We start from the raw sequence: 27,309 nt of genomic DNA on the forward strand, positions 1-27,309 counted from the left end.
AGGGCTGGGTGCCAATTCAGCATCCGCACCTGAGGGAGCAGTGAGGGGCCAGGGCCATGGGCCATGGGCCACCCTGACAGGAGTCCGCATTCTTGCTTGGGTTGTGTGACTTTTTGGCAAGGCCACAGGACCACATGCCAGACCTAATGTGTCAGACCTTCTTCCTGGTACACAAATAGTTCTGTCTCTTTGCCCAACCTCACACACCCAGCTACCAAGTCGAGAAAGAACTTGCTGCCTGAGGATGGTGCCTGCTGCCGCCTGTGCCTCATCTCTGAGCAGCCAGGTCTCCAGGCACAATTCACCAGGCAGGCCCATAGAGCAGAGACAACTTTTGCTGCCTGGTGAAACTGCCCTCCAGAGTGCCTAGCAGAGGCTCTGTGCCAAAAGAATCACCTGAAAGCCCAGGCCACCTGCCACCCTGACAAGGGTAGCAACTCCCTCTCATCCAGTCCCTTTCAAAGGGCTCTTGGGTCCTTTTCTATGTGTCTAACAGCCTATGCCCACCTCTCATTTTCTCCTCTCCAAGGCTGGGAGGCAATTGCGGGGTACAGTCTCCCCCATTTATAATCAGAAGCAGTGTTGCCAGATTTAGTAAGTGAAAATACACAATTCCCAGTTAAATCTGAATTTGAAATAAATAACTGATACAGAACGGGGTCTGGGAAGTGCTGGGTAGAGGACAACGGGGTCCCTGGCGAGGGCTTCACCCCTGGGCCTATGCCCGCAGACCCAGGGAGGACAGGCATTTCTGTTTTCCTGCCCAAATGTTGCCTTTCCCAAGACCATCCTGGCCTGCCACACCCCCATCCTATGCCTATAAAAACCCCGAGACCCTAGCGGGCAGGAACACAAGTTGCTGGACATCGAGAGGAACACACCAGCGGAGGAACACAGGAGCGATGGGATGTCAAGAAGGACCCACTGGCGTGTCAAGAAGGACCCACTGGCGTGTCAAGAAGGACCCACTGGCGTAGGAGCATACCAACAGGCCCCAGCAGGGCGGCAGGCCATCGACCCGCGGAACAACGCGGAGTCTGGCCCGGGTGGTGGGAGGAGAGTCCAAGCCGCTGAGCAGCAGGACTTCAGGGGAAAACCACCTTCCCACTCCATCTCCCTTCTGGCTCCCCAGTCTGCTGAGAGCTACTTCCACCGATAAAACCTTGCACTCAATCTCCAAGCCCACGTGTGATCCAATTCTTTCAGTACACCAAGGCAAGAAACCCCAGGATACAGAAAGCCCTCTGTCCTCGCGATAAGGCAAGGGTCTAATTGAGCTAACATAAGCCGCCTACAGATGGCTAAGCTGAAATAGCACTCTGTAACACACGCCCACTGGGGCCTCAGCTGTAAACATTCACCCCTGGACACTGCTGTGGGGTGGGAGCCCCACAACCTGCCCATCTGCATGCTCCCCTAGAGGTTTGAGCAGCAGGGCACTGAAGAAGCCAGCCACATCCCCATTGCACGTCTTGTGAGGGGGATAAGGGAACTTTTCCTGTTTCATAACCAATAATTTTTAAATAAATATGCCCCGTGCAATACTTGAAGCATGTTGATATTTAAAAACTATTCATTGTTAATCTGAAATTCGAATGCGGCTGGGCATCCTGAATTTTGACTGGCAACCCTAGCAGGGAGACCATGCAACTCCTTTAAGGAGTAATTTCTGAGTCACCTCTGATTATCTTCTTTAAAAGTAGTCTACTTTTTCAAAGTATAATTATATTTGTATAATTTCCTCAAAATACCACAATTTGACTGACTCATTTCTGGTTTTTTCCACAGAAACAGGGTTTCCCATATTTTCAGATTTGTAGGTAATTTTCTGACCCAATTGTAGGAGTTAGGGGTCAGGAGTACATTCTCAAACTGATGCTCTTTATTTTAACACAAATTTTCTATTACAGAAAAGTTCAAATAACACTGAAAGACATGGAATAGGACAACAAATCCCTGCCTACCCATCTCCAAGCTTTAACAATTTTCAATGTCATGCAATATTAATAATGTTGACTATTTTGAAAATCAGTCAGGGGGGCCACCCTGTTTTGGGTGGCGGCCGGGGGAGCTGGGGCATGTTAACACAGATCATTTCACCTCTAAACACTTCTGTATTCTTCAGCATTCTCCTGGGAATACTGTCTTGGTTATCCCAGCCCACACTCGCTTCAGGCTGTAAATCAGTGGGTGGTTTTCTCACCCAGCTGGTCTAGTAGCATTCATCACCCTCAGACACTGAATGAGGAGGCAAATGCAAATAGATCTACTGCACGAGCTCTCTTTCTGTTGTGTCTCCCACTGCCCAGCACACACACACACACACACACACACACACACACAGCGACCATCAGACTGAAGAGAGGCCTTACCTTCAGGGTGTCAAAATCCTTCTCCAAGTAGGAGCCGCACTTTTCCCTCTCCCCTATGGAGGCAAAGAATTTGCTCCACCAATCGATAAACTCTTCCTCCTGAGTGGGTAGAAAGAAAAAGACCATTTCAGAAACAGGATTTGCCAAGGAGCGTCCTTCAGAGTTGAAAACCCGTCCCTCTGCTGCTGGGCTGCTCTGGACCACAAGGCTTTCCTAGGGGTGATTTGGGGGAGCAGAGAGAGGAAACCTCCACCTCTCCAGGGGCAAAGCCTGCAGACTGAGGAAGAGGTTTCAGCATTTGGTTGGTGTTGAGAAGCGGAGGCTCTAGCCCTAGCTCTGCCCCCCAAGCATGTGTGTTTCTGTCAAACTCACCAGCCTCCCTTTTCCTTTCTGTGAAGTGGGCATAAGCATCTTTGTAGTTCCTGCATCGCAGGGACCCAACACACTGAGACCAAAATCAGAAGGTACATAGGGTAACTCTTAGGGGAAAATGTCAATAATGTATTATTTATGAATAAAATGCAGGAGACCCAGGAAAATTCAGACCCAAAAGAGTTTTATCTATTCTGTCCACCCGTCTCCCTACCCAGGCAATAAAGGACACATTGGAAATCAGCACTTAGCCTTCCCAAGGTCAGATCAAGTTCAGATCAAGGCAGAGTCCCTGAAAATCAACTAATACTAAGTACCCTTTATTCCACAGACACTGCTAAATGTGAGGTATCAGGTGAGAAGAAAGGAAGTGTATGACAGCACATTTTCTGTGTGACACCTGCATCCTTCCTCCAGTCACTCCTATTTGCAGGAAAAGGTGGACAGGACTGTTGTGGCAAATCCCGACCTCCCCACCTTTTAACTCCTCCTATACACGGTGTGTCTGCAGGCCCTCTTAGCTCTGGTGTCTAGAATATTCCTTCAGCTGTGTCCTGTCTCAGGGGGCGGGGTGTCCTGTCACCTAGAGGGTCACCAAGCTCCCTGAAAGTGGGATGGTCAGTCCACCCCAAAAGTTCACTAAGGTCTCATCACTCAGTCTGCGCCCATCTGTACCATTAGAGCTCATCTGGTTTAGTGGGAAGGGCCAAGTACATGGCGTCAGGAGCTCATTCTCGAACTCGCTTTCCTCCTCTGTATAAGAAGGTAGGCTAGAAGATCTCCCAGGAGCCTGCTCTGATTCTCCACCAGGAACTGAATATCTATCACAGAGTTTCTGAAAATGCTCACGGCCCCTTCAAACTAAAGCCAAGTGCTCCGAGCTCTGGCTTACTAAGGGTAAACACAAGCTGGAGCCCGGCCAAGGGTTCCTGAACAGGCACCCTGGGGAGAGGGTAGGATGAGGTTCTCGAGTCTCCACCCATCCTGGAAGTGTGGTCCTAACACCCCTTGTGTGGCCAGGTGGTCTCCAGACACACCACACAGGGAATGTATACCAGAGTGAGGCTGAATCTGCAGCCAGCCCCTACCAGACCCACTTACCTGGAGGATCTTCTGCAGCCAGGAGAGAGGAAACAAGGTCAGGTGGGGGGTAGGGTACAGCATGGCAGAGCTTTCTGACTTATAACCACTCTAGAAAAAGCTACCTTAGAGCAAGGCAGACCCAAGCCTTGATGTTTGAAGTTCCATTTAAAGAAAAAGGTGCTATGGGTGACACACATATACAGATATACATATCAAACTCACAGGATGACCCACACGCAGAAGAACAGACTTACACAGTCAACGTCCAGGAGAGATGTGTATGCTAAAACACACATACGCCCCCACAGAAACACACAAGGGCACATACTGGCACACAAGCAAACATGGACACTTAGGTAGAAATGGTTAGAATGGAATCCAGTTTAGCTGTTGAGTGCCCCTGAATCTTTATTTTTCTTTCCCAGCCCAAATACTTAAAGGTTTGAGTTTATAACTCAGGCTCAGAGTCAGGCACAGACAGACAACCAACCAGTGAGTTCTGTACAAAGAAACGACAGGAACAAGAATTGTGGGGAAGGTATCACACTTCCCTCAATCCGGAATAACCAAGTTAATTTCCAAAGGAGTCACAGATAGTCTCAATAACACTATTAACAGTGACAACTAAATAGACAAACATTATGTACACTAAAAACAGAAGATATACCTTCTTTTCCAGCACCTTTGGAGCACTTAGAAAAAAATAAAAAAGCCACAAAGCAAATCTCAGTAAAGTCCCAGAAATAAAACCACTATCAGTCACATTTTCTGACCATACTGCAGTAAAACTACAAATATGAGAAATTTTAAATAAAATACTAACCTTTTGGAAATTTAAAGGCATATGCTTAAAGCCTACCTGGTCAAAGAGAAAACCAAAACTAAAATCTCGGATACTCAGGAAATACCAACAATAGGAGATACATGTCCCAAAATGTACGGGTTGTAGCTAAGCCTGTATTCAAAAAAAAAAATTATCTTAAGTGTTTTCACTTTTATACAAAAAGAATGAAAATAAATTACCTGATAATTCAAGAAATTGGAAAAGGCAGAAAGACCAAAGAAAATTGTAAATAGAAATGAATATATTAGAAAAGAGGATATTACAATTGATAACTAAACGCCAGAGCAAGATTTCAAAAGATCATTAAAATAGATAAACGTTTATCAAATCTAATTTTTATAAGTAGATATACTATTAGGAATGAGAAAAATCAAATAAAAAGATATTATTGGAGACAATGAAAATATTAAGAGGTTTACGAGGCTGAAACCAATGACAAAAATCTTAGAAAATGTAGATGAAGTGAATGATTTTCTAGGAAAATAAAAATTACCAAAATTGATTCAAAAGTAGTAGAAAACATGGAGAGATCAATAACCTTAAAAGAAAGTGGAAAAGATCTCAATGAATTACTTCCAAAAAAAGACATGAGGCCAAGATCATTTCTCAGGGAGAAAATTCTACGTTTCAAAGAATAAATCATTCTTTGTTCCACAGCATAGAAAAAGATGAAAGTTTTTATATTCGTTTATGAAGCAAAGCTTGACAAAGCAACACACACACACACACACACGGATTAATCTCATTCCTGAAGAGAGACATAAAGATCCTAAATAAAACACTAAACGAACAGATGGCAGCACTCAATCTGGCGTGGTCAAGCTGGGTTATTCCAGAATACAAGAGTGGCTCAGCCTCAGTGAGTCAGGAGAGGAAACCCACAGGATCATCTACAGCAGAGGTCTGAAAACAATGGCCTAGTGGCCAGCCACCTAGTTTCGTAATTTAAATATCAATATCTTCTGCAGCCACAATTGCAGAGTTGAGTCATTGCAACAAAGACCTCATGACCCCCAACCCTAAAATACTTACTACCTGACCCTTTAAAAAAAAATTGCCAGCCCCTAGTTTATAAGATGCAAAACAAAAACAAAAAAAAAAAAAATGGATGTTTAAGAAGTTAGAATTTTTCATTTATTCTCAAATGAACCTCTCAGTGAATTAAAAGGAAGCTTTCTTAGCATTATAAAGAATATTTTAAAGCAATAGTCAGCATTGTGTTTGACAGTATCAGGATTTCTCCCTTCTGGGCTCTTGCACATATAGGTGCCTCTGCCAATAATTTTCATGTGACATAGACATAAAGAAGCAGTAAAGCAGGGTGGGTGAAGCCAGGACCCAGAAGCTAGACTGCCAGTGTTCAAATCCTGCCACACTCAGTGGTGTGACATTGGGTCACTACTTAACCTCTCTTGGACTCAATTATCTATAATAGAAAAATAATAGTGTCAATTTGACAGTTATTGTGAGGAATCAGTGAGTCAATATTGAGAGAGTACTCAGAACTGTGCCTAGCACATAAATGCAGTGTAAGTGTTTCTTGCTCTTACTGATAATAGTAATATTGCTGTTGTTGCATGGACCTGGTTAGCTTCTTGGCCAAGAGCTAATCTCCTACAAACTGCTGGTGGGCACGGATGGCCACTATCATTCCAGAATGCAAATCGGCTGTACATTTCCATAGCCTAAAAGAACATGCACTTTGACACAGCAATCTTATTCCAGAATTCTATGCAAAGAAAGTAATCATTGATACGCATAAAGATTTTACTTCATTTAAAACAGTGAAAAATTGGAAGCAACTTAAGTATCCAACAATAAGGAACTGTTTGGATAAACAGTACATCCATATGATTAAACATTACACAACCTAAAAAGTGATGCTGGGAAAATATATTTACTGACATGAAAAGTTACTCACAACTGATGAGATTTATAAAGGGCTAAAAAATAACGTGATCTCATTTTAACAAAAGGACTAAACCCCAAATGTTCATAGTGGTACTCTGAATGATAAAATTGTACACGTTTTATTCCTTTTATTTTGTATATAACTCAAAAATTTCTAATTTTTCATTGTATGCAAGTATTCCTTGCATAGCTTTAGAAATTAAAATTTTTTAAATAAAGAACAACAGCAAGATGCTTCAAAACACACTACCAATAAAGTGAAAAGACAACGCACAGAATGGGAGAAAACATTTGCAAATCATATATTTGATAAGGGATTTGTATCCAGAGTATATAGAGAACTCACAACTCAATAATAATAAAAAAAAAAATCATCCAGTTTTAAAATGGGCAATGGATTGAAGTTGACTTTCCCCAGAGAAAATATACAAATGGCCAATAGCACATGGAAAGATGCTCCACATCATTAGACATCACGGAAATGCAAATCAACACCTCAGTGAGAAACCACTTCTCACCTGCTAGAATGGCTATCATCATAAAGTCAGATCATAAGTGTTGGTGAAGATACGGAGAAATTGGAACCCTTGTACACTGCTGGTGAGGACATAAAGTGTTGCAGGCACTTTGAAAAACAGTTTGGCAGTTCCTCAAAACATTAAACATAGAGTTGCCATATGGCCTAGCAATTCCATTCCTAGGTATATATCCAAGAGAAATGAAAACTTATGTCTACACAAAAACTTGTACATGAATGTTCAAAGCAGCATTATTCATAATAGCTAAAGGGTAGAAAGACCTAAATATGAATCAACTGATGAGTGGATAAAGAAAATGTGATATATTCTTACACTGGCACATTATTTGGTAATAAAAAGGCAATGAAGAACTGATACATGTTATGACATAGATGAACCTAGAAAACCTTATGCTAAGTGAAAGAATTTAATCACAAAAGACTACGTACTGTAGAATTCCATTTATATGAAGTTCCAGAATAGGCAAATATATAGAAACAAAAAATATTTAGTGGTTTCCAGGGGCTGGGAGTGGTTGGAAGGGACTGCTCACTCCTTAGCCTCTCTAGGACTCCATTTATCTAATCTGTAATGGAAAAATAATAGTATAAGTTTGACAGTTATTATGAGGAATAAATGCTCTTCAGTACTTTTTTTTTTGTAGTTATAAGGATATTCTAAAATGGATTCTGGTCATGGTTGCACAACTCCGTTAATATACTACAAACCATTAAACTGTACACTTTAAATAAGAACCTGTATTCACATGGATTATCTCAATAAAGTTGCTAAAATTAAAAAGAACAAATGATCAAATACAACCATATAACATCAAACAAAAGAATAAAAGCAGGAATCTCAAGTGTTTCTTTCTAAGGAAATAAGAGTTCAATTTTTTTTTTTAATAGAACAATTTATTTACCACCAACGGGACCTAAATCTTACCACGCTCTGTTTTCCCCAAGTTCCCCTCTTGGCTACAATTCCCTCTTCCTTCAAAGTTCCAGGTGATGTCTGGTGGCTGCTGTTCCCCAGCAGACTCACAGCTGCTGAGATGAATGGCCTGTGACCTTCCTCCCGGCCACGCCAGCTGCCTGGCTGCTCAGTGACTTTTGCCCCCATTTTCTTCCTACATCCCACAGGTAAACCCTCTTCTAATCAATCACTCACACCTTTAATAGCAATTATGCATGTGACAGAATCATGATTTACATATTAACTAATATTTTCTTGGTCCTACAATGCTTTGTTTACCCCCTCGCCCTTTCCTTCTCCTAAACGCCTTGCGCCTCTCTTGTTCCATTGTACTTCTGGCCAACGCCACCTCGGGTTAAATCCAGCTCTTCTCCACTTCGCATCAGGTCCCCACAACCAAATGTGGCTGAAAAAAACCATGAAACCAGCTGCTGGGTCTCACACCAAGTTCCTGGCACAGTTTCAAGGAGCCCCAGTGCCACCCAGCACCCCATCTCACTTCCCTGGCCCTTTACTCGCCCCTTCTCCCGATACCACCTGCCACACTCACCCTCTCCCCAGCCCTCTAGCGCCTCCTCCCTAGACTCATGCTCAGCCCATGTCCCTGCTTCCTTTCTCCTAGAAAGCAGAAGCAACTGGAAGAGACTTCCTCAAGCCCCCACCAGCACCCATGCCATGTGCTAATTTCCCTTCTGCTCCTGTGGGTGCTCAGCTTGTACCCCAACCCAAGGTCAACCTCTGCCCTCATGCCCGGGGCTCATCCCCTCTGGCCCATTCAAGGCCATCACTCCATGACTCTCCCCACCCTCTCCTGTGTCACCAACATCCCTCCCCTCTGGGCCATTCCAGTCGGCCTTCACACATGGGCACCAGTGCCCCACTATTCACCAAGGATATGTCTCTCTCTCTGCCCACACGTTCCCTTTTGGCTTCCACCTCATTACCTTCACCCCTTTACAGAAAAACTTCTAGAAAGAGTTGTCCATACTTATTGTCTCTAATTCTTATCTTTCCATTCTCTGTCCTCCTCAAAACATTCTTGTCAGGGTCACCAATGACTCAGACCTCAATAATCAATCCAGAAGCAGTATTTGGCAGAAGTGGTCACTCCTCTGTCCCTGAAGCATCTCCCCTCACCTTGCAGAGCTCCACGGTCTGGAGCACCACAGTGTTGTCCTCCCACCTCACCAGCCACACCTGCACAGTCTTCTTTGCTGCCTCCTTCTTGTCACCCACGCTTTGGCCATCTGAGTGCCTCGGGGCTCAGTGCTTGAGCCCCTCCTCTCTATCCACTCTCGCTCCCTTGGGTTCTCCCTGGGTCTTAGCTCTTTAAATAGCACATACGTTGATGAGTCCCACCTTGAGCTCTGTCCAGCCTGGTGCCTTCCCTGGACTCCAGCTGCCCATGTGACATCTCCCACTGGACACCTGATAGGCTTCTCAAAGGTAAGTCCAGATTCCTATCTCTGAACATCCCTGCCCAGTCTGCTTATCCCACACCCTTCCTCATATGAACAAATGGCAACTCTCTCCTTCCAGATGCTCAAGACAAAATCCCTGCAATCACCTTTGACTCCTGTTCCTCATGACCCTCATTCAATCCATCAGTCACTCCTGCTGGCACTACCTCCAGTGCATATTCAGAATCAGACCACTCTATCACTACCGCCCCAGTCCAGCCCCATCATCCCACGCAGGATGACTGCAGCAGTTTCCTAACTTGCCTCCCCACCTTTACCTTTGCCGTCCTGCTCCCTGAATCCATGCTCAACCCAACAACCATGTACATGGGATCCTGTCACCCTCTGTGCACATCCCTCCAGTGATTTGTCAGCTCACCCAGAATAAAACTAAAGCCCTTGTAATAACTTCTAAAGTCTCTTATGGTTGAGCCCCCACACCTCCCTGATCTCACGTCCTTCCGCTTTCTTCCTCACTCATGCCACTGCAGCCAACAAGGCTTTCTGGTCCTGAACACTTCTAGCATCCTCATGTCCTTCCCCTGGCAGGAATGCTATTCCCCCGATAGATCCCTAAGCCACTTCCTCACTTCCTTCTTGTCTTGATTCCAGTGCAACCTCAGTCTCACCCTTGTTATTGTCCATATTGTAAATCACAACCCCCTCTCAACAATTCCTATTCCCCCTTCATTGCTTTTTCTCCACAGTGATTATTGCCATCTGATATCCAATAGATTTTACGTGGGTAATATTTGTTATATTTGTTAATTGTATCTCCTTCTCCATGAAGGCAGAGCCTTTTATCTTTTTTTTTTTTTTTTTTTTTTTTTTTTTTTTTGAGACAGAGTCTTGCTCTGTCACCCAGGCTGGAGTGCTGGAGTGCAGTGGTACTATCTCGGCTCACTGCAAGCTCTGCCTCCCAGGTTCAAGCGATTCTCCTGCCTCAGTCTCCCAAGTAGCTGGGATTACAGGTGTGTGCCACCACACCCAGCTAATTTTTGTTATTTTTAATAGAGACAGGGTTTCACCATGTTGGCCAGGCTGGTCTCAAACTCCTGGCCTCGAATGATCCACCCACCTCTGCCTCCCAAAGTGCTGGGATTACAGGCGTGAGCCACCGCACCGAACCCCATTTACCTTTTGTAACACTCATAACCTCAATGCTTAGAACATTGCCTTAAACATAATTGCAGTTCTGTCAATATTTGATGGATACAGGAATGCCTCAACAGCAGAATGTGGGGAAAGAGGGGGTGATCCTTGGCTTTGAAGTTGACAAAGGCTGATCACATGCCATTAAAATAATACGCTTAAAAGAATGTTTTGTCCAGCCAGTTTTTCCCCATCATAGGCAAAATAAATGAAAGTGTAGAAGGAGAAAGGAAGCAAGAATTAGAGACTTGTGATAGTTTCTGATAAGGCACCGCACACCCTGCCTCCAGGTCAGCTCTAAAGTATATACGGAACAGACCCCTCCATAACTTTGGGGGTCCAGGCAGCAGCAGCCACCCAAAAGTTGCCAGAGGAATTGGATGTGGGGCAGTTGACTGGAGATGGCTGCATGGGTGTCATGGGAGGCAGAGCCTAAGCCCTTGGAATTTCCCGTAGACCCCAGAGTGTCATGGGAGAGCTGCTTAATGGTGCCCCACTCCCTGTAGGGCTTGAAAGGTAGTGGAGAGAGAAAGAGCCAGGAAACCTAGAAAGATTTGGGGGCTGAAATGAGAAGATGCAATATGGCCTGTGTGCCCAGAAATCAGTGAGTCTCTAAATGTCAGAGTGGACACATACTGGTGACCAGGACTTCCTCCCTGTGGAGGTCAGGAGGTTATGGAAGCCCAACCCAGAATTCAGCTGCCTCCTGGGGTTAAGGAGGAAGACAAAAAGCCCAGACTACCTAAGTTTAAACCTAAAATGCTGAAGATTACCCGGATTTTTCTGCCATCAGGAAAAATGTGGGCTCAAAGGAGAGATTAAGTTGATTTACAGAAAAATAAAGTTCTATTTTTAACACACTCACAGATGTGACTTGAAAATATCATTCCTGCTATTTCACTAATCTGGCTTCTGATGGAGTTATTTCAAGCCCACTTCTCCCTTTTCTTTGCCAGAAAGTCCAGGAATAAGTTAGCACACCCATAAGAAAGAGCCCCACAAAAAAACAGGACAGCTATTCCATGTCTGAACTCAGAGGTGCCAAAGCCAACTAACCCTCTGATGTTAATGGAATCCCATATTCCAAAGCTCCAAAAGGGAAATAGTGGTATGTTTTCTCATTCCAAATGTGTTTTTTACCTCATTTTGCAACAGCAAAGTATCCAGTTTTGGAACATGGCAAGGAGGAAAAAGAAACACAAAAGGTTTGATATTTGAGGTGTCACCTTAGGCTTTAACAAGAAGTCTGGCCATTAAAACATCACACCCCCATGCTCAAGGTTCAAGGCCCCTTGTGCAGTCAGCCAACCCAGTAAGTCTGATCAAGGCATGGACTGGGAGCCTCTCCAGTTTCAGCTAATAGCCAACACGCAGTTCCTGGGCAGCCAGAGCAAAATAGCAGAGATATGTTTCTCCAGTCTTGATCCAGTCTAATGAGCACCTTAATCCCCCTGAAGACCCAAATCAGTATGATACATTCCAAATATTTAACCTCTCATCAGCATTCAGTAGACCTAACACATTTCATAAATATGGGCAGAAAAACAGGCAACAATAATTCCTTTCTGTGAAGTCAGGAAGCAGGAGACAGGGGGCAGGTACAGAATTTGTTTTCTCTTCCCAGGATGACCAGTTGAATCAAAGAGAAAAATTTCTGGTCAAATCCGTTTGCCACCAAGGTTATAATGCTAAACCTTGGGTCACTATAGAGAACTATATGCCCAACTCTTAAAAAAAAAAAAAAGTGGTCCATTATTGTTTATAATTTTAAGTAGGCCTTCATGCCTATGTCAACCCAGAGATAGACATCCTAGACTGTGCTGAAAGTAATTTCCCTCTTAGTACAAATCATCATCATCAAGATAATAACATAACAACCCAACACTGGGGTTACTGTAAGGCTCAGAGTAGATATCTACAAAGATATGCTGTAACCTGTAAAGTTTACCATGATTAATGTTCTTGGTGATATTGCCAGTGTCATCAGTTTGATCTCCAGTACTGCTACCCTATAGCTCTACATCTGTATTACTGGAATCATGGTACAAAGGTTCCTCTAATTCTTTCACGTCTTGAGATTTAGGAAATGGACTATTTACTCATGCACACATGAATAAACACATATGTAACATAAAAGTACTCATGCCTACATGTAGACCAGTCAAACCCCCAGACATGCAAATAGCCTGACTTCAAACCTACTCCACCCTCCATATACAAAATCACTCATGCCCCTCAAAGCCACATAGACATATGCCCACAGCCAGCCACCGTGTTGATTCAGCAGAACTCCACACACTCATAACATAAGTCACTTAATTATTTCTACAAGTGGAACACTGGGCTTTCAACCTCTTGTAGACACTCCCTGTAGTCCAGCCTCCTAGTCTGTGGAGGGGATCATTACTCCGCTTACTCTGATTTCTGGATCAGCAGAGGGGGGAAAGAAGTGAAGACTTTTAACCAAAATGCTGAATTGCTTCCAAAGGCCCAGAGACTACATGGGCCTGAAATCCAGTAAAGTCAAACAGATGGCAAGGGGACCTGATCACTTGACTATTGGCCTGCTCCGGATGGGGGACTCACAGAGTGTCGGGGAACTGTGGGGAACCCCAGGTTGCTGATGTTTTCTCAATTCAGGATCCTAAGATAGATCCTTGGGGGCCCATGCCTGGATTCTGTGAGGGTACCATAACCCCATACAACTATGCAGAAAGCCTAGAGTAATGGAACCTAGACAGTAGGTGAATGAAAGAAGCTTCCATCAGACTCTTCAAACATACGAAGAAAGCAACAAAACATCACTAATTCAGAATCTATGACAATTCCAATAGGGCCTGGGCAGCATACCTTATCTTCATTCTGCTTATGTATACAACTTTGCTTAACAAGAGTTCCAACTACTCAAGAGAAAAACTATTTTTGAAGGCCTTCCCAAGACTACAGAAGCATTCATCAAGCTACAGACACTGATATTAGCTCTCCTAAATTCAATTTTAAGAGGATTTGAGGGGAGCCTACTATGTGCCAAAGTCAACCTACTTTCTAGTTACTGTGTGCATTTTCATACACAAAATCACATTACTTTTCAAATATTTTATATTTTGAACTTGTTGTTAATTTGCTCTGATTTCCCTGTGCCTTGGTTAATGTAGAGAAGAGTTAAAGACAAAAGGTGGTTAGTAAGTTTCACCAAGCACACTCAGAGGGGTCTTGTGCTCAGCAGTGAGCACTGCACCGACTTCCAAGCACTATTTTGACCCAGGCTAGGGAGTAGATAGTGCATAGGACCAATAGGGAGAGGAAGACATCAAATTAGACCTCAGAGAGAGTTGCCTATGCTGTAGATTTCCTAGGGAAGCTGAGAATACCCCTCTAGGAAGAGATGAGTGTTTTTTCTTTAGATGGGAAAACAGATCCCTCTTGGACCAGGGGAAAGACCCCTTGGGGCAGGGGGTGGTGGAGGGGTTATGTCAGGATGAGGTGGAGGCAAGGAGGGCTGGATGGTGGGAGCCAGGGCCTCCTCCTCCCTGATGGAGCCCTGAAGTTTGCCAGACAAGTTTCACCCCAGGCTGTCCCCCCTGCAGTGTGCAGCGAGGGAGGAGGGGTGCACCCCCGAGGAGACCACAGGAATGCCAAGCAGGGAAAAGGCGCCCCGAGCCAAGGGCTCCGGCAACAAGGATCCAATATCGGAGGGTGACTCCAGCCCCCGTAACAGGAGAGACCGTGAAGTATGTGCTCTGCTTCCCAACCAGCAAACACAGCAAATAACCAATTACTCCAAATAGCTAACAGATTTCGGCTCTGATTCCCTCCCCTCGTCTCCCCTGTGCTTTCACTTGTCATTTGATGGGCGATTTGTATTTGCTCTGAGAAAATGAGAGAAAGAATGAGTCACAAAGGAAGGTCCAGATTACACCAGTGACGGGCATCAAACCTCCTAATCAGAACTAATGGGAGTGGGGGGAGGCCAGGCTGCACTGGCAACACTTCTGAACGAGTGATATTTTTAAAGAAGTACAGTTACTTTCAAGCACATACAGTAATTCTTGCTAAACCAATATTGCCAAATACATGTCCTTAGGAAACCTACTTTAAGGAAAAGATAAGTGTCTTCCTAATTAGCACATCTGATATGTACAAAAGCACAGGTAAAACCATGAATGTTATTAAAGTTAAAATACTCCCCCTCTAACTCTCCAGTTCAGAGGTGCAACCATGAAGTTCAGAGACAAACTGCCTTGGATGCCTTCTGAAAATGCTTCCTCACTTGGGAGCCACGCCCTGTAATTGATTCCTTTGCTCAGAAAACCTTTGCTTCAAAGTCTTGGAATAATTTGTTGTCAGTACTCATGAGCTGCAATAAGGCATCCCGCATCCCCCCACAACCTGGAATTAAGGGAAATAGGGCTGCCCTTGGAGAATTAGACCATGAAATAACTTCATAGTCAGTGAGAGCAAGGAGAGGCAAAGTCACCTCAACAGGGAAGAATGCCTCCTACCCTAAGACTTAACCATAAGTGGGGAGAACGTATTAATCCAGAGAAAAAGCATATTCATGAAGAAAGGTACTAATCAGGCAAACAGGAGTAAGGGGTAAACACTGACAGGTGTCCACATCAGCACCATCAGGGGAAAGGGGGCCTACGCTTAGGGACTAAAGCTGCCCCTACCTTTGGAGATGGATGTGTCAGGCCATCTTGGTCAGCTGGCACTAAAGTTCAAATTACAGAACTCTTTCTCTCCTCATTCTGATTTCTCACTCTTAATCACAATTTGGCTTCCCACTCACTGAACTTATAGGAGACTATTCGCTGGACCAGCCACCAAGGTCACATGCCCCAGGTAGGTATATTTCTCATGTAAGTTTACACAGATGCTAGCTGTGAGAAAATTGACCCAACAGGTGTCTGAACCCACAAGGTTAAGGATTCACTCAGCCAAAACTGTAGAAACTTCCCTAAAGTAACACCATGCCTGGTGGGCCTGGTAGGAAAGGGTCAACTCTCCTTTACTTAAGAAATTCCTCTATAGAGGCCGGGCGCGGTGGCTCAAGCCTGTAATCCCAGCACTTTGGGAGGCCGAGGCGGGCGGATCACAAGGTCAGGAGATCGAGACCACAGTGAAACCCCGTCTCTACTAAAAATACAAAAAATTAGCCGGGCGCGGTGGCGGGCGCCTGTAGTCCCAGCTACTCGGGAGGCTGAGGCAGGAGAATGGCGGGAACCCGGGAGGCGGAGCTTGCAGTGAGCCGAGATCGCGCCACTGCACTCCAGCCTGGGCAACAGCGTGAGACTCCGTCTCAAAAAAAAAAAAAAAAAAAAAAAAAAAAAAAGAAATTCCTCTATAGAAGTTCATTGGTAGGGACAGCAGCTCTGGCCCTCCGGCCTACCCTAGCTAACCCCTGACTACCATAACAAACATAGGAAATAAACTCTTCAGCCCAGAAGAATAGCCCCATGTCGCTGCCTCTGATCCTAGTTTCCTTCTTACTTATCCCACCCTGCTAGATTTCTAACCAGCAAAGTGAAACTATTGCAAATCTAAACTATTTCCTTCTCCCTTTTGTCTGAGTTTGAGATTAGAAAGGGCCATGAATTTATGGAAAGAATCTAACTGAGCTCCCAGTATTTGACAAGAAAGGACTTCCCTCTGTAAGGATAAACACAAGGCAAAAAAAAAGAGAAGATATTAAGGGCAAAAGAAGGAGAGCGATCTGAAAACAAAGACAAATGTCTCCCAATGCTGTTAAAGAGTTGAGTAAAAAGCAGAAGAAAACAAATGGCTCATGTATATTCATAGGAAGTCTTAAGAGGAAACTGCAAACAAGAAATTAGAGTACACACCTCTGAAGGAGATAAACCTGCATGATGAAAACCATGACTTCAAATTTAAAGCTCTAATAAAGGCATTGATTTCCAGCAAAATGACAAATTAGACAACCGGAGAAACCCTCCAAGTAAGAACACCTAAATTAACAGATAAGATACTTCTAAAATCCATTTTAAATGCATGACTGAGCTGATAGGAATGTAAAGAAAATCCTTAAGGGCAAATGAGAAAGGAAGAATCCAGAGAAATAAGGAGCCAAAATGCATACTAACTAGGGGACCCAAAAAGCCACACACTGAACATTTAGTTTTAAGTGAATCTGGGTTTATAGTGTCTACAGACATCTGGTAAAAGTAAACACATATCCTCTCTAAAAGAATGTAACTTCCACACAGGCCCCAAAGAATTCTCAGATAAAGTTCCAAGGAACATGGTTCACAATCAAACACATAAGGAACTAGGCACCATGAGCAAGAGCCAGCTAGAGCCAACCAATTGCAGAATCAGGAAACAGAAGTCAGAGTAGTCAGAAATAGGGCTTTAAGGAAAAACTGTTTAAATAAATAAAAGGCATTAAAAGTATGCCAAACGGACAGGCGACCTTCAAAAATAAACAAGCAGATTAGGGGAATAAAACTTTTAGAAATAAAAATATAGTACTTAAGACTGAAAACTCAATAGATAGGGTAAAATAGCAGATTAGAAACTGCTAAAGATCGAGTGAACTAGAAGATACACTTTCAGAAATTAGCCAGAGTGCAACCCAAAGAAATAAATAATATGAAAGAATGTTTAACAGACATGAAGAATAGAAGAGGTCCGTTATATATCCAATCAGAGTTCCAGAAATGATGGGAGAATGGAATCTGTAACATTTGAAGAGATAATGGTGGAGAATTGCTCAGAATGAATAAAAATAATATCTTTCAAAAATTAAATTAAACTAATTTTATTTTTTAAATTTTCTTTTTTTTTCAGACAGGGTCTCACTCTGTGGGCCAGGCTGGAGTGCAGTGGCACAATCATGGCTCACTGCAGCCTTAACCTCCTGGGCTCAAGCGATTGTCCCGCCTCACTTTCTCAAGTAGCTGGGACTACAGGTATGCACCACCACAGCTAGCTCATTTTTTGTATTTTTTGTAGAGACGGGGTTTCACTACATTGCCCAGGTTGGTCTTGAACTCATGGGCTCAATGATCTGCCTGCCTCAGCCTCCCAAAGTGCTGGGATTACAGGCATGAGCCACTGCACCCAGCCAAAACGAAACTTAACTTCAAAACAAAAATTTTTTAAGTCCTCAGATTTAAGAAAATAATAGCACAATGGAAGTCAGAAGAGAGTGCTGACAGAAAATAACTATTAGTGAAACTATTATTTCCAAAATAAGGGTGAAAAAAATATTTTCAGTCAATTAAAAATTGAGAAAGTTTATAATGAACTGACCTCAATTATAGGAATTTCAATAGGCCCTACTTCAGGAAGAAGACGACTGATATTTAAAAAAAAAAAAAAAAAAAAGTAAATGGGAATATAGCTAAAAGAAAAAATGATTACTTAAAATATAATAGTGCTTTTAAAAGGTAGGTAAAAAAGATAAAACTAAAATAGTGTACAAAAGTTTGCAAATTGATAGATGATTGGAGCTAAAGCAGTCTAAGTTCCTTGTAATATTCTGGAGGAAGATATAAACACCAATTAAATTTAGACTTTGCTAAGTTAAATATGCATGTTAAAATTTCTATACTAATCGCTAAAGAAATAGAAACAATACATAGTTTTGAAACTAAAAAGAAGAGGAGGGATGGAAAAAAGAGGAGAATATTTTAATCAAAAAAAAAGGGCTGATAGAGATACGAAATAAGATGGCAGAAACAAATTCAAATATATTAGTAAAGATTGTAACAATGGATTAACCACAAATAGAATCTATCTATTTGCTGGTCACAGGAGAGATAGCTAAAATTTAAAGACAGAAAAGTTGAAAGTAACAAGATGGAAAAAGCTATACAAGGAAAATACTAACCAAAAGAAAGCTGGGGTAGCTATATTAACATGAACAAAACAGACTTTAAGAAAAACTCTCATTAGCAGAGACTTTAAAAGACAGAGATGGGCAGAGGCTTGCTACATATTGTTAAAAGATTCAATTCCCCAGAAGATATAAGAATTCTCTATAGAGAGAGAAAAAATAGAGAGATCATCAAATATATAAAAGTAGGGGGAATTATAAGGAGAAATTGACAAATGTCACATCAAAGCAGAATATTTTCATATCTCGCTCAGAAATTGATAAACCACCACAGACACAAAAATCAGAAGAAGTACAGATTTTAATAACAATTAACAAGCCTGTTCTAAATGCACATTAAATATATAAGACATCTGGACAATACACATTCTTTTCAAGCACACACAGGACAGTTACAGATTTACACTAGACCATAAAGCAAGTGTCAGGCCGTTTCTAAGTATTGAATCATTACACATAGACTACATTCTCTGGACAACAGAGACCATTCCAGTTAACCTAGAAATCAATAACAAAAGACAATTTAAAATATAAGTTAGTAACTTCCAAAAATCATGTTTTTAGATAACTCAGGTGTCAAAAAGAAATAAAAATCCAAAAATACTCAGAATGGGAAATAAAAATATTAGTTGTCAGAACCTACAGGATGCATAAAGCAGCAGTGACAGGAAATTTTATAGCCTTAAATGTTTACATAGAAGTTAAAATATAATAAACTCCCCCAAAATAGAAGGAAGAAAAGAAATAAAATGGAAGGAATAAAATAGAAGAAAAGAAGTGAATAAATTATATAATAAGGAAATAATAGAGAAGATCAACTAAAAATTCTTTGAATAGACTGAAAAAAATCTGACAAATTCTGGCAAGAATAATAAAATATAATCTTGAGAATGAAAGGAGGCATAACTAGAGGGAGAAGAAATTCTTTTTGAAAAATTAAGAGATCATAAAAAAATGTTACACCAATATTTTTAGGAAGAAATAGATAATTCCTAGAAAATTTAAATCACCAAAAGTCACTCACATAGAAACAGAAAATCTCAAAGGTCCTATAAACATTTTTTAAAGTTGCATCAGCAGTTTAAAATATTCCCAAAAAGAATACTAAGTCTAGACAGTTTTATGAGTGAATCTACCAAACATTTAGGCAATGGATAATGTTAATCTTACGGCTTACACAACAGAGGTCATTTTATAAGATTAGTATTATCTAGATACCAAAACGTGAAAATAATAGTATGAAAAAGGAAAACTTTAAGCCAATATCACTCCAAAAAATGATGCAAAAAAAAAAAATCCTAAACTTAACGTTTGCAAACTGAGTCCAGCAAGGCAGAAAAAAAGATAATATATCATGATCAGATTAGATTGTTTCAGAAATGCAAAGTTGTTTAAGTACTAATATAGATATATTTATTAGTGTATATTAAGTTCTCTAAATCTGAAATTCCTGTTATATATATTTTAGATATCTTGGGTTACCTAATTAACATATACATTAATATATTATATCATATAATTATGTATTATATATTAATGTAATTCATTACATTAACAGGTTAAAGAAGCAAAATTATATGATCACTTCAATGGATACTTTAAAAACATTCAATAAAATTTAACAACATTCGAAAAAAACAGCTAACTAGTAAGGTTCTAACAGGTAACTAGGTTCACCTGATAATTTTAACGCTCAGTGGTAAAACATAAAAACATTCATTTTTAAATTAGGAGCAGAAAAGAATACTCTCTATAACCAAGTACATAGAACATCAGCTGAAGGTTCTAGTCAATGGCAATAAGACGAGAAAATAAAATTAAAAAGTAAAAGAAATATAGACAGAAGAATTAAAATTGTGATTAATCACAAATTATATGATTGACTCCATAGAAAATCCAGGAGAATTCTCAAACCAGTATAATTCATAAGAGATTTTAGCGAAGTTTCTGGATATAAGATCTGTATATGAGAATTGATTTCATTTATATACAAGCAAAAACCAATTAGAAAATATACCTTTAAAAATTCAAGTAAAGAGAACAATAATGCATAAAATTGCTAGAACTAAATATAATAAAAGTTGTACTAGACTTTTTTGGATAAAATTATAAAAATTCATTAAATTACCATTAAAGAAGGCCTAAATAAATGGAAAGATATATAATGTTCATGGTTAAAAGGCAATATAATAAAAATGTCTGCTTTCCCCCAAATTAATCCAGAAAGTCACTATAACTCTATCACAAATCTCAACTTTTTTTTACATTGAAAAACTGATTCTAAAACTGAAGTGGAAAAGCAAAGGACTAGAATAGCAATGGTGTTTCCGAATATGAACAAAGTACTTCCTTATCAGAGATCAAGACTTATTAGAAAGCTATAGTAAATAAAATAGTGAAATGGCCCAGGGAAAGACAAATAGACCAATGGAACAGAATAGAGAGCCCACAAATAGCCCACACTTATATGGAAACCCAACAAATGGCACAGCTGTCACCGTAGGTCAATGAGAAAGGACAGGTCATTCTATGATGATACTAATTCATTGGTTAGTTATATGAGAAAAAAATCTCTACCTCACAGTTAACACACACGCAAAATCAATTCCAGGTGAAATAAATACTTAAGTGTGAAAAGCAAAACTTTAGAATTTTTAGAATATAGACAAATATCTACCTTTAACAGTCTTTTCTAAACAAGAGAGAGAGAAAGATAAACTGATAACCCAAGATATCTAGAATATATATAATAGGAATTCCAGATTGAAAGCGCTTAAAAATGACTTCAATGTAGAAATTAAAGAAAACAATCTATTATAATATCAGCAGAATTTTTAAGGAGCTGGTTCTTTGGATAGAAAACAACTATAAAATACATGAAATTATATGAAGCCTAATAAAAAAGGAAAATAACACAAATACATAAAATTAAGAATAAAGATGAAAACAGAATAGATACAAAGCTTTTATTATAGTAATATGTACAAATTTATACCAATGTTAACAGGCAGTATGTGATGACATCTCAGCTACCAAATTGATTGAAGAAGTACAAAATGATCAAAGAATCCCCTCCCAGAAAATGTGTTGAGCCCAGTTTTACAAATGCGTACAAGACAGTTGCATCGTATACAATTATATAAGATATGCATTCCTGAAAATCTTCTATAATTCAAAACATATAACATAACACCACTTTAGAGAAAAAATCATGGCTATCCTGTATTAGCTACATAGATACAATTTCACCACCTTTTAAATTACATGATTGTCAGTCTTTTTTTTTTTTTAATTTAGGTTTCCTACTATTATACATTTTGTACATAAAGCCAAACTATTGGAATATTTGTATCATATCATTTCCAAACTGCATAATTTAAGTTCATAAACAGTGTCTCTAGTGTATTTTAGGGCCTTTCAGCAACAATAATTATCATGCCACAGAGCCTGTTTAAGAGCACAGAAAGTAGAAGCACACCTGAAAAGGATTTTAAGGGACTAGTATAACCCTGACATCAAAGTGTAACAAAGACACCTTGAAAGTCATACTTTCTAATAGAGATGTAAAAATCCTAAGTAGTAGCAAATCTAACTCAATAATGTATAATAGAAGCTCTCCTTAAAACTTCTTCTTAGCCAGGATTAACAAATGCTGTCTGTCCTGTCTGCAACAATCTGCCTGAGGTCCAGAACCACTGACTGTCCACAGCTGTTCTAGGATGCCCACTGCAGCTCCAGAAGATGAGCTGGGTGTTTGCCATCAGTCAACTATGTTTCCTCCAAGACCTGTTTATGCCAGTTGTACTAACAGAGTAATTGGATAAACAAAGTATATACTGAAAAACACATAGAATTTGGATACAAAAAGGAAGGGCATTGTATCCATGAAAACTAATTTAAGGCTTTTGTGTTTTGGTGGAGTTGTTTGTTGCAACAAGGTCTCCCTTTGTCACCCAGGCTAGAATGCAGTGATGCTATCATGGCTCACTGCAACCTCGTCCTCCAGGGCTCAAGCAATCTTCCCACCTCAGGCTCCTGAATAGCTGGGACTACAGGCATGTGCCATCACACCTGGCCAATTTTTGTATTTTCTGTAGGGAAAGGGTTTCACCATGCTGCCCAGGCTGATCTCAAACTCCTAGGCTCAAGCAATTTGCCTATCTCGGCCTCCCAAAGTGCTGGATTACAGGCGAGAGCCACCACACCTGGCTTGCTTTCGATTTTTTTTTTTAAGTGAGGACTATCATGTACAAGGGAGATAACATAAAAGGTGGAAGGGCATCTTAAACTCTAAGAGGACTCCACACTCAGATTTTTTTTTTTTTTTTTTTTTGCAAGTATCGTTACGTTCTCATCAAACTTTAATAAACCTAAAACTAAAAATCCTAGATAATGCATTTTGGATTTGATTTATACCAAAAGGATGACATGACACACAAGTCAGCACATCCAAATTCAAAAAGAGGGCATGGCACATGTCAAATGATTGACAAATAAAGTTAAATGGATATGGTTAAAAACAAAATGTTTGTGGTACTTTTTTTTTTTTTTTTTTTTTGAGACGGAGTCTCACTCTGTCGCCCAGGCTGGAGTGCAGTGGCGCGATCTCGGCTCACTGCAAGCTCCGCCTCCTGGGTTCACGCCATTCTCCTGCCTCAGCCTCCCGAGTAGCTGGGACTACAGGCGCCCACAACCGCGCCCGGCTAATTTTTTGTATTTTTAGTAGAGACGGGGTTTCACCGTGTTAGCCAGGATGGTCTCGATCTCCTGGCTCACCTCAAGATCCGCCCACCTCGGCCTCCCAAAGTGCTGGGATTACAGGCAAGAGCCACCACACCTAGCCTGTTGGTGGTACATTTGTATGACTTTTAATAAGTCCCTATTTAATCAACTTTTTCAATTAGCCAATCAACTACCTGTCTTGACCGCATTGGATAAGGTGGCTGCAACTGTAGTAAACTATAATACCATGACCAATTGACCGATTTGGGTTTACCCCAGGAATATAGCACAATTATACACCGTATTAACAGACAATGGAAAATAAAATTATCATCTTAATAAATGCCAAATGACATTTGAGAGAATTAAACTTCCATGCCTAATTTTTAAGCTATTAATAAACTAACAATCAGCTGGGTACGGTGGCTCACGCCTATAATCCCAGCACTTTGGGAAGCCAGGGAGGGTGGATCACTTGAGGTCAGGAGTTCAAGATCAGCCTGGCCAACATGGTGAAACCCTGTCTCTACAAAAATACAAAAATTAACAAAGCGCGGTGGTGGGCACCTGAAATCCCAGCTACTCAGGAGGCTAAGGCAAGAGAATTGCTTGAACCCAGGAGGCAGAGGTTGCAGTGAGCCAAGACAATACCACTGTAGTCCAACCTGGGCAACGGAGCGAGACTCCATCTCAAAAACAATAAATAAACAAACAAACAAACAATAAAGGACACAACCTTGCCAAAATCAAATATCTGTCTGAAACCATCAATAATTATCCTAATTAATGGAAATCTGGTAGAGGCATTCTCATTAGAATGAATGACTAAATAAGTCTGCTCAGCAGCATCTCAAATATCAAATGGTATTTGGAAAAAGGAATAAGCTGTTATTATTAGAAAGAAACTAACATGTTTATCATTATTTGAAGAAAACGATCTTACCTACTTGGAAAACCAAACAGAATCAAAGAACAATAGTCAGAACTAATAAATGGGGCTTTAAAAAGAGTCACTTCCAAAGTAAATATACAAAAATATTATTTTCCCATATTCTAGCAATAGTTTGACAAAGTCATAAGAAAAACAGATATTCCATTTAGAACAGCACCAAAGACCATAAAATGCCTGGGAATACACCTTAACAAGAAATGGCCTGAACAGGTGTACCTGGGGGTAACAAAACAAAACAAAACAAAAAAACAGAAAGAAATCATCTGGACGGACATATATAAAGTAAACTAAAGTAAGTCCTTTAAGGGACAAAAGAAGACAATAGGAGAAATAAACGAACTAAATGGCAAATGATACGTAGTTAAAAGTTCATATGACATGCAGCCATATCTTTAAAGAATACAAGAATAGGCTGGGTGTGGTGGCTCATGCCTGTAATCCCAGCACTTTGGGAGGCCGAGGCGGGCAGATCATGAGGCCAGGAGTTCAAGAACAGGATGGCTAACATGGTAAAACCCCATCTCTACTAAAAATACAAAAAATTAGCCAGGCATGGTGGTGCACACCTGTAGTCCCAGCTACTCAGGAGGCTGAAGCAGGAGAATTACTTGAACCCGGCAGGTGGAGGTTGCAGTGAGCCAAGATCACACCACTGCATTCTAGCCTGGGCAACAAAGGAACACTCTGCCTCAAAAAAAGTATATATATAATATATAGTATATATTATATACATTATATATTATATGCATTATATATTATATAATATATATTATATAACATAATATATACAAACAAATATGGAAAAATATTCATATATACTTTTAAATTTACAAAATCCAAATTAGAAAAAAACTATGATCTCAATTTTGTTTTTAAAAAGTATTCATGTGAGCTTAAAAGACATCTAAAAAATGAAAGCACATCAAAATCCTAACAGTGCCTATCATTAACTGGTAGGAATAAAAGTGGTTTTAACTTCCTGCTTGACACTTTTTGTGTTTTCCATATTTTATTTAAAAAAGATAAATCAGAAAAAATATATATCTATATCGATAGTCTCCTTCTAGAAGTTCATGAGACCCCCAGTTCAGCAGTGCCTCCTCTTGACACCATAAGTAGAATGTAACTCACTGCCTTTGGCAAGTTCTGTCTCTTACGCCACCCTCCACAGGTCAGGGGCTCCCACTGGCCCTCAGCATAGGTCTTCAGGAGCACATGCTGAAGGCTAGACACCAAAGTCATCTTCCTAGAGGGACCCACAGCCCAGAAAGATGACACCTAGGGAATCCACTCAGGCAAGCAGAAAGGAGCCCTGCCAGAAACTGCAGGAGCAGACTGTTGGCCCAAGCAGACCTCTTAGCACCCAAGGGGGCCAGCCAGGGTTCCTCGGTCACACACCCCCTTCACACATCAGGGAGGAGCACAGAAAGTCAGCCTGCCGTCTGAGGTCCCGCGCCCAGAAGAGGCTTCTGAGGTCCCACACTCCAGAAGTCAGAGTCTAATCGAGAGGTTTCCCTGCCTCCACTGGCCCATGCAGCCCCACCTAAGCCCCCAGTCCTCACACAGGTAAATAAAATTAAGGTAAATCCCAGGAAGTAACCTAGGGGTGTCCATTTCTGAGCATCTACTCTATAGCTTTCTCTCACTCCTCCTTTACAGTGAGGCAAAGATAGGTGACTTTCCTGCTAGGGCTCAGGAAATACCTCCTTTCTTCCTTCCCACTCTTCCCTCCCGTTTCCCTCCTAACCCCCTACCCCCAGCCCCACAAGGGAACACAAGGAGCCCACAAATAAGTAAACAATACATACATGAGGACTGGATGGAGGAGAAGCCGTGTTAGTAGGGGCCAAGCTCGACAGACCGTCTGCAAGCTACAAACGAAACATGCTGGTTAGCAACGGGATTAGAGAATCCACTTCAGGGAAGGCTGGACAGTCCCCAGGAGGTAGCGCTCTCTGACCAGGCACCCTCTGCTCTTCCTCCAGGGAGAACATGTGCTTTGGAGTTGGACAAGCCTGGCTCCAACACCTCACCAGATGTGTGACTTTGGACAAGCCCCTTGACCTCTCTGAATCAGCGTCCTATCTGGAGAATGGGTCCAAAGCCCACCTCACAAGGCGACAGTGAGTACGAATGAGATGAAGGCTGGGCACGTCCAGCACAAGGCAAGGCACGTGGAAGGAGCTCAGCCAATGCCTGACTCCTGCCCACTCTCTCACATGTCCTCCCTCCCTCTCCAAAATCTGCCTACTTCAGGGACACTCCAACTCCCCAGCATCCTAACCACTGAGCCACACTAACACTGCAGGGCATGGTTCCTAAGCTACAGCAGGTTACTCAGTGCTCCCTCCTCCAGGACAAGAACCAGGGCATCATATGTCTTCTCCAAAACCTGACATCAGTGGGGACTTTAGGAGTCTTACAGTCCAACCTCCACTCCATGCTACAAATCACTTTCTGCATCTTTTTCTGAGCATCAGCTCCTTGCCTGCAATCTCCCAGTACTGTGAATCAATATTTCATAATGTTCACCTTAAGAAATCCCTGCGCTGCAGCCTGAGGAGGGCGTCGGGGCTCAGGGCTGAAGGCAGGGAGACTTGTTCAGAGGCCACTGCGATACTCTAGGAGAAGGGAATGGGGCTCTGGGTGGATGAGTACCAGGCTAGCAGGTGGGCAAGCTGAGAAGATGCATGCTAGGCAGAGGGAATCGCAAGCGCAAAGGTGGAGGGGAAGAAAGCAGCACAGCCCCTTCGAGAAAGAGCAAAGGGGTCAGGAGGGTAGGTGCACCCAGAGCTGCCGGGGCTGGCTCCTCATCCTCTAAACCTCGAGCTGGGGACTCTGGGAGGACTCCAAAGGGCCAAACCCCAGGCTGCCCTGCCTTCCTCAGCACGAAGATTCTGGGAGACACTCCCCAGATGCCCACAGAAACCCACGGAAGGTGAAGCCCTGCTGGGCCCAGGAGGGGTGTTTGGGAACTGGGATCCCTCCCTGCTCTGTGAAAAGACACATCACTGAGGGGCCACTCAGGGTTGTTCAGAGCCAGAAGCAGAATCAGCCCTGGGCACCTAGCCAGGGCTGCTGGATGGC

The 27,309-nt window shown here is 41.7% G+C and overlaps 1 protein-coding gene across 23 annotated transcripts in view; it reads right to left on the minus strand.

Moving 5' to 3' along the window:
* DYSF (dysferlin) overlaps positions 1-27,309 on the minus strand; it is a 233,094-nt gene that overhangs the window by 39,505 nt on the left and 166,280 nt on the right. For 14 of the 23 annotated variants that reach the window (XM_045369111.3, XM_045369106.3, XM_065526969.2 and 11 more), the window contains 2 exons: positions 26,031-26,093; positions 2,373-2,471 (listed from right to left, as the gene is read on the minus strand). In XM_045369111.3, the coding sequence (XP_045225046.2) occupies positions 2,373-2,471; positions 26,031-26,093 (162 nt within the window). The remainder of the gene's footprint in view (positions 1-2,372; positions 2,472-26,030; positions 26,094-27,309) is intronic. The other 9 variants (XM_045369115.3, XM_045369113.3, XM_045369109.3 and 6 more) reach the window with 1 other exon arrangement.

Source organism: Macaca fascicularis, chromosome 13, assembly GCF_037993035.2.
Source record: "Macaca fascicularis isolate 582-1 chromosome 13, T2T-MFA8v1.1".
NCBI classification, from domain to species: domain Eukaryota; kingdom Metazoa; phylum Chordata; class Mammalia; order Primates; family Cercopithecidae; genus Macaca; species Macaca fascicularis.